The 14,195-nt window shown below is 41.1% G+C and overlaps 1 protein-coding gene across 11 annotated transcripts in view; it reads left to right on the forward strand.

Moving 5' to 3' along the window:
- MTA3 (metastasis associated 1 family member 3) overlaps window positions 1–14,195 on the forward strand; it is a 242,813-nt gene that overhangs the window by 9,190 nt on the left and 219,428 nt on the right. For 4 of the 11 annotated variants that reach the window (XR_015802205.1, XM_088161225.1, XM_088161227.1 and 1 more), the window contains exons 1-3: window positions 9,223–9,245; window positions 11,879–11,946; window positions 13,740–13,833. Coding sequence is in view for 7 of the 11 variants with exons in the window: in XM_088161225.1 (XP_088017351.1) it covers window positions 13,812–13,833 (22 nt within the window). In the remaining 4 variants the exon portion in view is untranslated. Of the gene's footprint in view, window positions 1–9,222; window positions 9,246–9,676; window positions 9,783–10,656; window positions 10,676–11,878; window positions 11,947–13,739; window positions 13,834–14,195 lie in introns of those variants that run through there. The other 7 variants (XR_015802203.1, XR_015802202.1, XR_015802204.1 and 4 more) reach the window with 4 other exon arrangements.

The raw sequence follows: 14,195 nt of genomic DNA on the forward strand, positions 1-14,195 counted from the left end.
AGCTGAGAGGAAGACAAGTCTGTGGAGCTGTGATTTCTAACCCTGCACTTCTCAGTGGCGTTGTGGGAGTGAGAATGTCGAAGTAACCCCTGTGTTCCTCCTCCCAGTGTGCCATAGAGGTCTGGCAGGCCAGGTACCAACCTGAAGCTTATGGTTTCCTTGGTCTCCTATCCCATACTAGGGCAGAGCAGAGATGCACAGTCTTCCTTTCATGGGATTGGATCTTAAAAGATTCAATCTGTTGCTGAATTTTGTAATTATATAACCAAGTTCTTTTGCCTTCCCCAAGTGTGTGATTCCAGTGGATGAACTCAACCATACCATTGGAGTTATTCTGAATTTAGGGATGTGTGACAGAGTTAATAATGGATCAGTATTTCTGAGTCTCTGTAGGCAAATAAAGTAATACAGTTGCATTGCTAATAATGATGGTCTGTCTAGCATGCCAGTATTTGGTGTATTTAACGAATTTAGGAGATGAATTCCATTGAAAGGAATGTGTTGCAGAAATTGTGACCATTTAGGTCAACTGGCTCAAGAGACAGATATTGTAACAGAATAATTATTTCTCATGGACAAATTGTTTGAAGGACAAGCATTAGATGCTTTGATTATTTTGCTTATGTAGAAGCAACCTTCTCTGTCTCTTACAATAGAGAAGTGATTGTAATAAAAAAGAAAATAGCTCTTGGGTTCCTTAAATCTCACAGGACAAATTTCAGCCTAGCATGGACTTTTACTGCTGAGTTGTAGACCTTGGAACAGAGGCTGGTAATGGAAATAGCAGTGGAGAAAATTTTAGAGTTGTGAATGGTGATATGATGGATTCTCTGTGCCTTGAAGTTTTGCACTTGTGGGGGATTGCAAGATTGGTGTGTCTGAAAAAGCAGCATTGCCTTTTGCTATTTACAACAGCAGACTCCAACAGAAAGTGAATACACAATTCCAGAAAGATCATGAAGAACTGTAGCTACTTTTGTCCACTTTTATGGGGAAATAATTTTGGTGCAAGAGTAACAGTGTTTCCAAATATTTGTAGGGAACAGCTCATCCCTGAACAAAGTTCTTGAATTGTGCACTCCATTCAGAACAGGTTTTGGATTTGTTAAGGACTAATACAGAAGCAAATACTGCTTTCAATCCTTGTGATGCTTTCATCAGAGAACACTGTAGGTGAGTAAGAATGATATTCAGCAGCAGAGTTTGTTCTATAAAGAACAAGAGGGACTTAATCAAAGTATCAACTTGTAGTTTTTTACATTTTGATGTGCAAAAGGCCTTTCAAAAAGACTGGTCCCTCTTAAGTCATTATTATTAATAAGTTGTGTGCCTCTTCAAATTTTAAAGATAGACCTAACATAATCTTGACATACTCAATGCTTTATAGATTACATCAGGCTCGCTAAAGAGCGAGGTAGGAGCTCAGGTAAAATGTCAGATTAAGTGGTGTAAAGCCCATGGATTCCATTCAACACAAGGCAACACTATGCCCCTGCCCAGACACCGTCTCCTGCTTCCCCTACCACAACAGATCATGATGCTGTATTCAGTCACTCATTATTTTATTTTCTAAACAGAAAGTGATCACAGCAATATATGCAGTGACTCATGTTCAGAAGATATTCCTCAAACAATCATAAATAATCTTTTTCATCCCAAAATGTTGGGCAACTGCTAAAGAGGACACTAATCACATCATGAAAGCTTCTTAAAATATTCATTAAAAATGTTGTATCCTGAAAGGCTTGACAGCAACTATGGCTGGGATATTTTTATTGCAACTTTCCCTTCCCACCAGTCATGGTGTACTATTTTCAACTGGTTTAATGGAGCAGTCCCTATGGAACTGATGTTATGAATAATTATTAGGAGAGCTTATACAGTGTTAGTACTTCCTGTGGGAGTACTCTCCAGCATGGAAAAGTTGGAGGGTCTTCTACCTGTGTTGTGTGTTCTGTATCATCTGGTTGATGTCCATGCAAGCAGATGGCATTCAGCATCTGTCAGAACTGTGCTCTCCAGCCATGGGCTTGGGTCTTGACCATGGTTTATTTATGGACCCAGCCAGGCCTCAAAGAGATACGAGTATCCATTTGGAAAGATGTCCAGAACTCCTGAAAGCAGATCTGAGAAACATACATGAACAGGCTGCTTCTGTACCAGTGTATTTTGTTATTTTGCAGTACGAGCTGTGTTTATTTTCTCTGTGATGTCTTCTGGGATTTCACATACCCATATGCTTGTACTTTGATTTGGCTGCTGGGGGTTATTCTGGTGAAATTCATGAACTGGCTTCAGTGAAAATAGTCCTAGATATCTTGCTGACTAATTTTGAGGTGGTTTTTTTTGTTTGTTTGTTTTGGGTTTTTTTGTTTGTTTTTTGTTTTTTTGTTTGTTTTGTTGTTTTTTTTTTTATAGGGTGGGTGGGTTGGTTGATTGGTTGGTTTTTTGGGGGTTCTGGTGGTTTTGTTTTTGTTATTGCTGCACATATTCATTAGTTTTACAGCTTTTATGGATCCCTAAAAGGAAGTAACTATAACAGTATTAAAAGAGGTTATTCCAGTATACAGATAATTCTGCTTAGAAGAAAAGGAAACCAAGCATCCTGTATGCATGGGAGTCCATGATTTCTTCTTACTGTCACATGTCTCTTTTTTAAGAATTTTTGAATTTTGTCCTGAAGTAGAACTTGCAGAATGGACCCTGAAATATTTTCAGAGTTGTATGGCAGAACCACTGGATGGAAAAAAATCTAATTTTTTTCAAAGACTATACCATAAAAGATGCTTTTTTAGTCATATTCATCTTGAAGAGCAGGAATTCGTTTTCCTCTAGCAGTTCTCCCCATTAATGGTTCTCTGTATTAGAGTGGTTGGTTGGATAGCTTTGAGTATGACATGGGAATGAAAACATTAACTTCTGGCTCTATGTTGGTTAGTCTCAGCTGTGTGTTGTACCCTTGCATCTCAAAGCAACTTCATAAGGAGAAGAGAGCTGATGCACCCTGTTTTTTGTTCATATTGAAATATGAATGATTAAAACAACTTTCTTGCAAGGGTGTAAAATATTATGATTTCTAGAAAATATTTTAGAATATTAAAACTCGGGTACTTTCTTTACTTGAATCTTTAACAAGACTGCTATTCTTGGATATCCAGATTTTACAGGTTTTCGTTCCTAGCTGTAGCTGCAAAAGGGTTTAGCTGCAGAGGTTAAAAAAATAATGAAAGGCCCATCTAATAAATGGATGTAAGGACTGTAGAGTCAAAAATCTTCAGTTTGCCAGAGGGAAAGTAAAACTTGTCAGACTGAGCGTGGAAATGACAGATCTTCAGATAATAGAATTGGCATTTGTCTTTCTGACAAAAAAGACTCAATTGCAATAGTGGGGATAGTTTTACTGAATATGGATATTTCAGAAACAGATAATATTCTCAGGGGTTTTTGTTGTTGTTGTTTGTGTCTATTTGGTGCAAATAGTCAAATTTGGCTGAAAGAGCCATTATTAAAGAACTTACTTGCAGGACAAATCAGTTAGGCTCGTTGCTATAGGAAGCGTGTAAAATTTCCTGTTCTCTTGCTGTATTGGGGGAATACTCAGAGTATTCTGAGTGCACAAGTGTTCTCCATCAGCCCATTGTGTACTGTGGGGAAGGGGATTTTTCAAGCTGTTTGTTTCTTCTTGCCAAGAAAATACAGCTGATTTTTAAAACAAACAAAATAATTCCAAACAACGAGAAAAAACCATGCCAGCTTTGCAACTAGGGATCCGCTAGTTCTTGCAGTATTTCTTGTGTTGCCACCTATTGCCAGGTGTACTAACACCACCTGCAGTAATCTACCCATCTAGTGGCATGTTCCTTGCTCTTTCTGGTCATCCTGAGAAAAAACTTCATGACCTTCACTGGCTTGAGACAGGTATTTGATTGTCTCTAGATAAAAGACTTAAATGCAATGCCAATACTTTTTGAAATACCAGCAGTACTGCCATTGTGCTGAGTGCTGCTGCTCTCTGTCACCATTCCCCAAAGTGGATTTTGAAAGTAAGTCTTTTAGTCAGACACCTGTTCATCATGCAGGCAAGCTGACCTCCTCTGTCATACCACCTGTTGTTAGAAATAAAGGTCACTTGAACACAAAGTTAAATTCACTGTGTGTAAGCAGGCATGATGCCCTTGATTTAAGAGGAAGGTGTGTGCATTGCAGCACTGATAAATGTGTCCCTGAGACTCATCCACCCTGAATTCAGAAGTGAAGTTCCTCCTACCAACAGAACAATGCGTGATTGTCTTCTCACTGCACTGAGCTGGAGACCTGCATAAGGAAATTGTTCTGAATTTCAAAACTAGAGGTAGAACTGGTACCTGAAAATGTCAGGTCGAACGCATCTGTAATGGAAACACCAGGCAGTCTTTAGAGACACAGGAAGGCACTAAGGGTACATTTCAATAAGTCAAACTTCGGTGTTGCTTGCCTGAGAACATTCAAGCTCCAGAAAAACTGAACTGAACAGATGCTGAGTCCTTGACTTAAATTAATTCTGCTCAGATGAATGTACTGTACTCTACTTAAATAGGTGTCATTAAGCACCTTTCACAGCTTTTTAGCAGGTGTTAAGCTCGGAAAATAGATCAGTTGAAGGAAAGGGAGAGATAAAGAGTAAATTTGCTGTGGAGTGTTTAATATCTATCCAGTGTTGTGTTGAAGCCCCAAATGACTTCATTTCAGAATGCTGCAGATGTGTGCAATGCTCCAGTGTGCTTCCAACTGCTCTCATTTGCAACCTTACCTGTGTCAAAGCTAAAAATCTATATAATGGTATTGCTTTAGCTCCACTGGAGTCAAGCACAAACTTTGCATGGACTTGAACAGAAACTAGACGTAAACTCAAGGGTTGTTTAAAACTGGCAAACAGAACGGGGTACAAAACTGAACCCTAGAGCTGCAGGCTTTTTCTCCATTAAGATGTGGAGTGGAAAGTAAATTGGTAGCTCTAACAAAAGCTCTAGATTGTTAAATGTTATTTTTTACCTTTTAAATCTGATTAGAAATGTATTTACTCTGTTACTGAGATTATTATCAAAAACTGAGAGTTATGTCGATGGAGTGGAAGAAATATATCTAGCTTTTAGTAGAAGATTAGTAATAAACTCTACCATCCCTCCTTCAAACCTAAAATAACTTTTCCAATGCAATGGTTTTTGTTAAAACAAATTCAGTCATAACAAGAAAACGGGTACATATAGGCCTAGAGCTGACTTATTTTGCACAAAAAAAAACCAACCCAAAAAACCAAAAAAAGAGAATACCTTGATTGAATTGTATTATTTATAGGAAATGAAATTGTGTGGTGTCAAAGAAGTGCCTTTTGGTAGGCTATAGCACCAATCTATATAACACTGTGACACTTATTGAAAAGCTATTACCCAATATCTCTTTTTAACTACCCTCTCAATAACTCGTTGTCACCTATAAGAACAATTTTTATCTACACATTGATTTAATGCAATTCTTATGACTTTAAGATTTGGATTCAACATCTAAATCTGCGGACTACTAGTAATACAGCAATTAGCTTTAAGCTATTGTTTAAATCATTTAATGAAAATAGTGACAAGTTTAACTAAGAGTCTCTTGAGAGATCTGACTCAGAGTCAATAAAAATCCAATGTTACTTCTGATGCCAAGAGCTGATGATCTTCTCTTGTAAGAGGTTAGGGGATTTTTTTCTGATTTATATAGAAGTTGGTGTGAAAGCATCTCTTACAGATTGCACCTGGTTTCTGCTTTGTAGAGGCAGCTAAAAGTTTCTATTACTTGTGATAATAAACACTGAATTTTGTAATTCTGTAAACAAAAAAGACAACCCCACCTTATATAATGTTTGTTGCAAAATGGTAGTTATAGACTTTTTTTTTTATAAATATAAGCATCAGTATTGATGTGGAAAAATATTTTTTTGTGACTAATTGACACCAATATGAATTCTGTCTCTGTATAAATTCATTAATAAGATTTTGCAAGCTATGGTGCTTATTTGTTTGGTTTAAAAAAAAAAGTGCCTGTACTTTTAGCTGCCTTTATATCAGTCTGATCCATGTGCAACTGTGTTAGCTGGCATGTTTGTTCACATGAGAGCAAAGTGACTTTGTACAGACTACATTTTATTTTTGAGCTACAGGACAAGTCCATAAACTACCCAAGTCTGGGTGGTGGTGATTTACTCTCAGTGTAGCAGTTTAAGCTGATAAGAAATGATCATTTGTGGAGTCCTTTGTAATTTGTTTAACTCTTTGCATAGATTATGTGCATGCAGCCAGTTTATTTGTTGTAGGAAAGTTTTACTAGCAAGGGAGCTAGATTTCTTTGGTTTCCTTGATTTCAAACTCATAAACTTGAACAGCTGAATGTTTCCTGTGCTTCAAAGTTACCTGTGCAAAAACAAAAAAACCCCAAAAACCAACAAAACAACAAAAAACCACAAAAAGAACAACAAAAACAAAAAAACCCCAACCAAACAAAAAATAAAAACCAAAAAACCAAACAGACCCTCTTGGGTCCCATAGCTATGGGCCAAGGATGGGAAAAGCCTTTTACTTTCTAGTGCATTAGCACAAGGGTGAGTCTCTGTGAAAGCTTGACAAGAAGATGAATGGTTTTTTTAATAAAGGTTCAAGCAACTGCTTCTTCAATGTTTTTGTCAATTTCATTGAGATATTTCATTAAGATGGTGAGGTTGGTGTTGTTAAGTTTCAGGTTTCTTTGTAATTAAGGAACTTCCAAAATTAGGAAACTTTGAAATTAAATTCTATGGATACAAAACAGGATGCTGTATGACAGCTGCAGTGGAAATTCTCTTACTCTATGACTTGATGGAATGATAAAATTCTCAGTACTTTTTAAAACTTTCATCTTGGCTCTGCAATAGTGGAAAGTGAGAAAATTCAATTTGAAAAAATGAAAATTCTGGAATAAAATTATTTGATAGCAGATTCCCATTACCTTTTTCCACGTAATTCCACATTTAAGAAAGAAGCCTTAAATTGCCTATGAAGAAAAGGTGAAACTTTTTGTACAAAAATCTCTAATGGAAAAAAATTATTTCATAATAGTGTTCTTTAAAAGACATTAAGATTTAGCTCTAGTCAACCTTATAGATGTGTGATAGACATGATTTAGGTGCCTCTGATGAGGCTAAAGTGAAAAAGCTGAAAAAGAGGGTGCAGCCTGGATAGGTCAAGAGACACTGTGTTGGGAATACTGTGGAAGGTCCTTGGTCATCCCTTCTCTCAGATGGACACTGAAACTGCTGATCTAGCTCACCATGGGAGCAGTTTGCCAGCCTGGACCATGGAACTAGTCTATGCTTTAAAATGATCCTTTTAACACTCCATTCTTTCCCTCTTGGCTTTGCTTTGGAGGACCATGAGGAAGAATGATGGGCTGCTTAAGGTGGCACAATGAAGAAAATTGTAGAATTATTCTCTCAGGTAATCTGTGTCTCTAACAGGAATAATCTGTTTTGCATCCTAAATTAAGTTGCCACAGAAATGTTGTTTCTTTCAAACAGCACAAGTAATCTCAGTCTATAGCTAAACACAGTTCATATAGCAGGGTAAGACAAGGCTCTTGTTTGTTTGTTTTTTAACAGTCTTATAATTGAAACGAGAGTTTTCTATTCTATTTAATCTAGAAAAATTAAGATGTTTACATCAATTTTTCCCTTTCTGTACGCTGAGAGAGCACTGAAAAGAAACTGTATCGAGGCTTTTGTATATGTTACACCAAAGTAAAATGTACTGTCAGTGCTGTAACTCTGTATCCATTATCTGGCTGTGCCCACTCCCAAAGCAGGGACCTTGAACTCGGGCTGTGCTGGTGCTGGCTGTGTGAGCTGTGTTGTGTGAACAATGAGGCCCAGTGATTCGGTACTAAGGAATATAAATGTCATTTTCTCTACCTATCTGGTCCCTGATGCAACAACCTCAGTCTGGCAGCTGTAAGTAAGGGTGTTTTTCTTACTATTTTCAGGCTGTCCAGCTGAAAGAACAGGCTGGGACCATGGGTCTCCCTGGGCTGCTCTCTCACCTTCTGTATCTGCAGGAGCTTCTTCTTCCACAGGCCATGCCTTCAGCTGACGGAAGCCATGGTCTGTTTCTGTCCAAATCCACTCCTTGCTGGATGAGGGGACATAGTAAACTTCCTAGTGTGAGGAATCCCCCCAATGTTCAAGACTTTAAAACGAGGAAGAGAGCTTGGAGGCATTTTGTTTAATTGGTAATGGCTGTGATAAACCAACTATTTGAATTAACTGTTCTCTTGCCTTGAAGGTTTAACCTGTTTCATTTACCCAGGCAGTAAACCAGAGTCAAAATAATTCCTCAGGTCTCTGCTAAGGTCATGTTATTGTGTCTCTGAAAATACCAGCTGGACAGAGTTGGTACTTTCCTAGGCATTTCTGCTGACTTTGTTTTCAGCTCCCACAGATGTTCAACAGAGGAAAATTCCCCTTTTCTTCGTTTCAATGCTTGAATGTGCTGCTGTTTCTAAAAGAAGAATAAATTACTGTATCATATGCCTGTTACATGTGTTTTAGAATTTTGCTTCTCAGTTGCCATTTTGACACAAAGTTGTAGTTACTTGAGAAATTACAAGTGTCCTAGAAGTAGACAAAAATTTAATAGTCCCAGGTTTGCTTAGAGGAGATGGGAAAGACAGGATGTAATATTTTGAAACACCGGGTAGATCATCCCTCCTTCTAATCAACACATTTTCTTGCAGCTCAGGATGAAGTGAAGCTTTAGTTTGGTAAGATTCAAGCTGCAAGTGTAAATATCTAGGGCATAAAAAAAATAATAAATCATCCCCTTTGCCACAGGAAGATAACAAGCATTTCTCTTCCAAGGAAGCATGCCACAGCAGGACCAATTTGTTTGTAAAGCGTATGGATTGTTTCTTATGGTGTGAACTTTGTTCAAACAGGGGGAAATGGCTTCATGTTGCATCAGTATTGATGTTTTTGAAGCATCTCTCTCATCGGATGATTTGAAAGCATCTCTTTTGACGCTTCCTGCCTCCGAGACCAGCTGCTGGATTTATCTTTATTCTGTAGTAGATGTTTTCTGCTGCCTGTTGCGAGCAAGCTGCCTCCTGCGGACGGCGGAGAGCTCCGAGAGGCACCGCGCCCGGGGCGGGCTGGGGGCTCCGGAGCCGAACAAAGGGGCCGCCAAACCCATCGCCAACAGGTGCTGCGCAAGAAACAAAACTTTTTTTCTGGGATACTACTCGGAGTTGCTAAAGGGGGAGCGATCTCTCGGGGAAGAGGCAAACACCAAAAAATCCCGCAGTCCGGAGAGGGCCGGAGGAGGAGAGGGACAAAGCGGCGGGAGCTCGCAAAAGGCAGCGTGCTTCGGGCACGGCGGGGAGCGCGGCCGCGCACCCGCAGCTCCCCCGGCACCGCCCGGCCCGGCCCGCCCCACCCCACCTGCGGCCGGGCCCAGCCCGCGACCCGCCCCGGGGCCGGTGCGCGGGGGGAGCGCCCGCTTAACCCCTTCCCCGCCGGCGGCTCCGGAAGCGGCGGCGGCGGCCCCGTGGGGCGCTGTGTCCTGCGCCCGGGCGGGGAGGGGTGGCGGCGCGGGGTGGGGGCGAGCGCGGCGCGGGGGGGCGGCGGCGGGAGCCGCTCCCTCCTTGCCCAGCGCGGCCCGGCAGAGGCGGCAGGAGGAGGAGGAGGAGGAGGGCGGCGCAGAGCGCAGACATGGCGGCCAACATGTACCGAGTGGGAGGTATGTGGGGACGCGGCAGCGCCCGCCCGGAGCCCCCCGCGCACGGCCGGGGGAACCCGCCGGGCCGCGGGCGGTGCCGGGGCGGAGAGCGGCGCTCCGGCCCCTCGGGCTGGCGCGGTACGAGCGCGGCGGCCGGGCCCGGTCGGGCGGCGGGAGGCGGCAGCCGGTCCGGCAAAAGGGTCTCCGGGCCCTCCGCGGGGCGGAGGGGGAGGACGCAGGTTCCTCCCCCGCCAGCCCCGTGCGCCGGGTGGGAGCCCGGCCCCCGCCGCCGAGGAGAAGAAGGGCAGCGCCGCCCTCCGCGGGGAAGTGGGGGAGCGGCGCCGCCGGCTGCAGCCCCCGCACCGCGGGCCGGGCACGGCCGCCCTCCGCGCCTCGCCTCCTTCCCCGGAGAGCGGCGCAGGGGCCGGCTGCGGGGCGAGCGAGGGGCCGCGGGGCTGGCCGTGCGCCCCCGGGCCGGGCCAGCCCCGCCGCGGCCTGGCGGGCCCTGCCGGCGCGGTGCGGTGCGGGGCGGTGCGCACGGGCAGCCCCAGCCCTGCCCGGGGCCGCTTCCCTCCGTGCGGCTCCCCTGCCCCCGCGCCCGCCCTCGCTCTCGCGGCGGAGTTTCTCCGCGCCTTCCTTGGTCTGCCGGGATAAATAATTAATCCGGCTGTGCAAGCGGGGGATTTCTGTCAGCTTCCCTTGCTTGCCGCCGTGACCCCTGAGGAGCGCCCTGATACGTGACTGCTTGGTGGAGGGCGGGAGGGAGAGGACATTTCGGCGGTGAAAAGCACGGCACACGTTTGTCTTGCCATCCCCAGCCTGTATCGAAAATGACACGGATAACTTTCGCTCACGGAGGGAACGATCGTGGCCGTGTGCCCAGCGCTGTGCCTCAGGTGCACCGCTCAAGTTAGGTGTGCAGTACTGGGTGCTCAAAATTCCCTCTGTCCTCCTGCTCTCTCAACAGCCAGAGCCGAGAGAGAAGATGCGTGGAAATAAGGGGTGATGATAGTTTGAATCCCTTTCTCCAAGTGTTTTGAGATACACTGATAGAGCCACAGATCTTCCATCTGCATGCTCGCTCATTAGGGCGTTTAGATTGTTGTCCCATCAACCTTTACTCATGAAAGTAATGCTTCTCTGAGCAGGTAGTGGGTAGGGTTTGCCTCTTAGGTCACCAATTCTCTTGCTTTTCGTTGTAATCTTAATAAGCAATCGTGAACGCTGTCCAGAATCATATTCTTTCACTGGAACTACCTGAAGTGTCTTTTCATTGTATTGCAGTGTCAAAGTGTTGCAGAAGACTTTTATACTTTGTTATAGTTTTTCATCCGAGTTTTAATAATAAAGTTTGCAAGATACACGGTGCAGAAGTCTAATATCAAATTTTAGGTGTGGTTGGCATTTGATGGGTACTTTTTCTGCGGACAAAAACAGAAGTTTTCAGAAAACTATTGAAGGAAATGCACTGCGTGTCAATTGCTATGTTACATGGGAGCAGCTTTCAGAATATGAGTAAACTTCCATACACTCGATAACAATTTTTTTATACTAATGCTGGAAGAGACTTTGTCCTGCAAGATCCTTCCTAATCTCATAACAATTTCTGCTTAATATAGTTTTCATCTTAGTGGACAAAGATAACAACAAGAGCAAATATCATAAAACATACATTACTCATTGGGACAACTGTACTGCCACAGCACCTGATAATAAATATGAGGTGTCATCTCTTAGAGAAATATTAGTCTCCATAATATAGGAACTCACTAAAGTACTCAGTTCTTAAATCTTCCCTAATCAATTGTAAGAAGTTGTCCCTTCTCTGTCAAGATTTAGAAAAATTGTGGATTACTGGATTACAGTGTAAACTTCAACACAAAGCATTTAACTTTGTTCCAGCTTGGTTGTTAAAGCAGGTGTAGTGCAGTTATAACCAGAATTTAGGAATAAATTATATTAAATCTCAGCATAGAAATACATCACTGTCGCAACATTTATGAAGATATCTCAGCCCTTTGAAAACTTCTAGGTTTAGAAGAAAATTTTTGCACTAAAAATGATACATCTTCATATAATTTTTGGTATTTCAGTGACTTCTCCTTTTTTCCTTGCAGATTATGTTTATTTTGAAAATTCTTCCAGCAATCCATATCTCATTAGGAGAATTGAAGAACTTAACAAGGTACAAATGTCTAAGATTCTTTCTTAACCTTTGGCTACAGTCACTGTGCTTGTTAAAACCTGAGAATTATTTTCATCCCTTAAGATTTCTACTGTGATAGGGTTTTCTGGTGGTTACTGAAAACGCTCTGATATCCTGTAATTCTGCCCTGTTACCTAAGCAAAGTGAACAGGATTAGTCTGCTGCAAAAATTTTTAACTGATTCTGTGGATTCTTGGAGAAATGAATGAATTTGATTCTCTGGCTGACGATGACACTGTGAATCCATCTGGAATGACAGCCATCATGTCATGTGTCTGCTTGTGGATAGACGCCTAAAGAGCTGGAAGGCACCACTGAGACTTTGCAGTGATCCAATAGCAGAATATGTGACTTCTGTGGCTGTTTATTGCTCTGCCTATTGGCAGCTGTGAATGAAGAATGGGCTTTTGAATAAAGAGTAAAGACTGTGTGCTCTGTCTTTATCCTGAGTGTATTTTCCTAAAAAACGGATGCTCTATTGTCTGTCATTTTGTGGAAAGCATTATTTTTTTTTTCACTCTTACTTTACTAAGAATAATGTGGAGTTTCTAAATGTATTTTTTTTTTACTTCTTCCTCAAGCAGTATTAAAACTTACTGATTTACTGCATCAAAAGTTAATTGTCAAAATGCTCATCATGATGTAAGTAATAATTAAGATATTTTTTTCTAGTGGTTAGAAAATAAATTAAAAAATTGGTGACCTGAAAGTGGTTTTCTTCTAGTTAATGAAACATAACACTATGCTGTAGCAGACATCAACCACATTAACTGTTAGTGCTGTCCAACACACCATCCCCTGAACTTGTGCATGGCAAATAATTTTTAACTTTTATTGGGGAAGAAATTTTTTTTTTCATGGTAATTGACATGATTCCGATCATGCATTGAATGTAATGTTTATTATTTTTAAACTGCATTGCTATAATTAAATCTTGCTCTTCCAGGGTAGAACAGAATCATGTATTGATTTTTTTTTTTTCCTTGAAGGAAGGGTGGAGGTTGTAGTCCAGACATCTTAAATGTGAATGGTTTGCTTTTATGTGTTAAAGGCATTGAGTAAATGTGGAGATGTTATGTAAATATGTAATGAAAAGCTTTGATTGTTGGCCTACCAGGGGCAATTTTTTTTTTTTTTTGGTAAGAAACGTAATCAACACATTATACTTTTTAGTATCAAATAAGTAACTCAAGGTAAAAAAGTACTTTTGTACCCTTCAAGTAGAAGGATAGATAGAGTTCTTCAAATAGTAGTAAATTCTTTATAGCAGATCATGGTGCCCATAATGAGTCATGAAAACAGCACTGAACTAAATAGCTCCTTTATTTTAGGAGCTGTTTGACTTTTTCAAATAAACCTTTCAAAATTCTTTCAAAAATACTTTTTCAATAAATGTTATATTAAATGAGATTCTGAAAAAGTGCCAGAATACTTTGAAATATACATTTCTCTCTAAAGCTGGATTGTAAAGAGATGTTTGTGAGATTCTGACATTTCTGAAGGATTCTTATGTTAGCATTGCACCTCTGAACACCTGAGTAAAATATAAATCCTGAGGACTCAATAATTGTAGTTAATCCTCTTGTCTGGTCTGAAATTGGTACTGGCCTCTCAAGAAGGTTTTATTTATTGGAGTAATTCTGTTGATTTCAGCTTGACTGATCATGTGAGAACTACTGATATGAGGGAACACTCCAAGCAGAGAGTGTTTAATTTGTATTACTCAGCTGAGGAGGGATACATTCTGACTTGATCTTCTCTCTCTTTTGTAGACTGCCAATGGGAATGTGGAAGCAAAAGTGGTGTGCTTTTACAGGCGAAGAGATATTTCTAACAGCCTTATAATGCTTGCAGATAAGCATGCTAGTAAGTAGATGGTATAGGGAATTTTTTTTTTTTACTAACTCAGCCTGCTCAATTTCTGCAACTGCTTAAAATTGCAGGGGTTTTTTTTTGCATGTGAAATATGTATTTATGTTAGGCATTTATTAATATCCAGTTAGTTGCTTAGTATTATCTGATATTTTCCTGCTCCTATTAGTTGCTTTTGGGAATTAAGTTAAGCTGTATCCATGTGATTGAGACTGTTCATCTGGGAAAAAAAAAGAATGTATCTTTTCATCTGGAAGATACAGCTTCATTTCTTTTTTTTTAATGTCAAAAGCAATTCTTGGTTGTAAGTCTATTTAAGCTTAAGAGCACTTGTGATTATTTGATGTGACTTTTTT

Source organism: Sturnus vulgaris, chromosome 3, assembly GCF_052056855.1.
Source record: "Sturnus vulgaris isolate bStuVul1 chromosome 3, bStuVul1.hap1, whole genome shotgun sequence".
NCBI classification, from domain to species: domain Eukaryota; kingdom Metazoa; phylum Chordata; class Aves; order Passeriformes; family Sturnidae; genus Sturnus; species Sturnus vulgaris.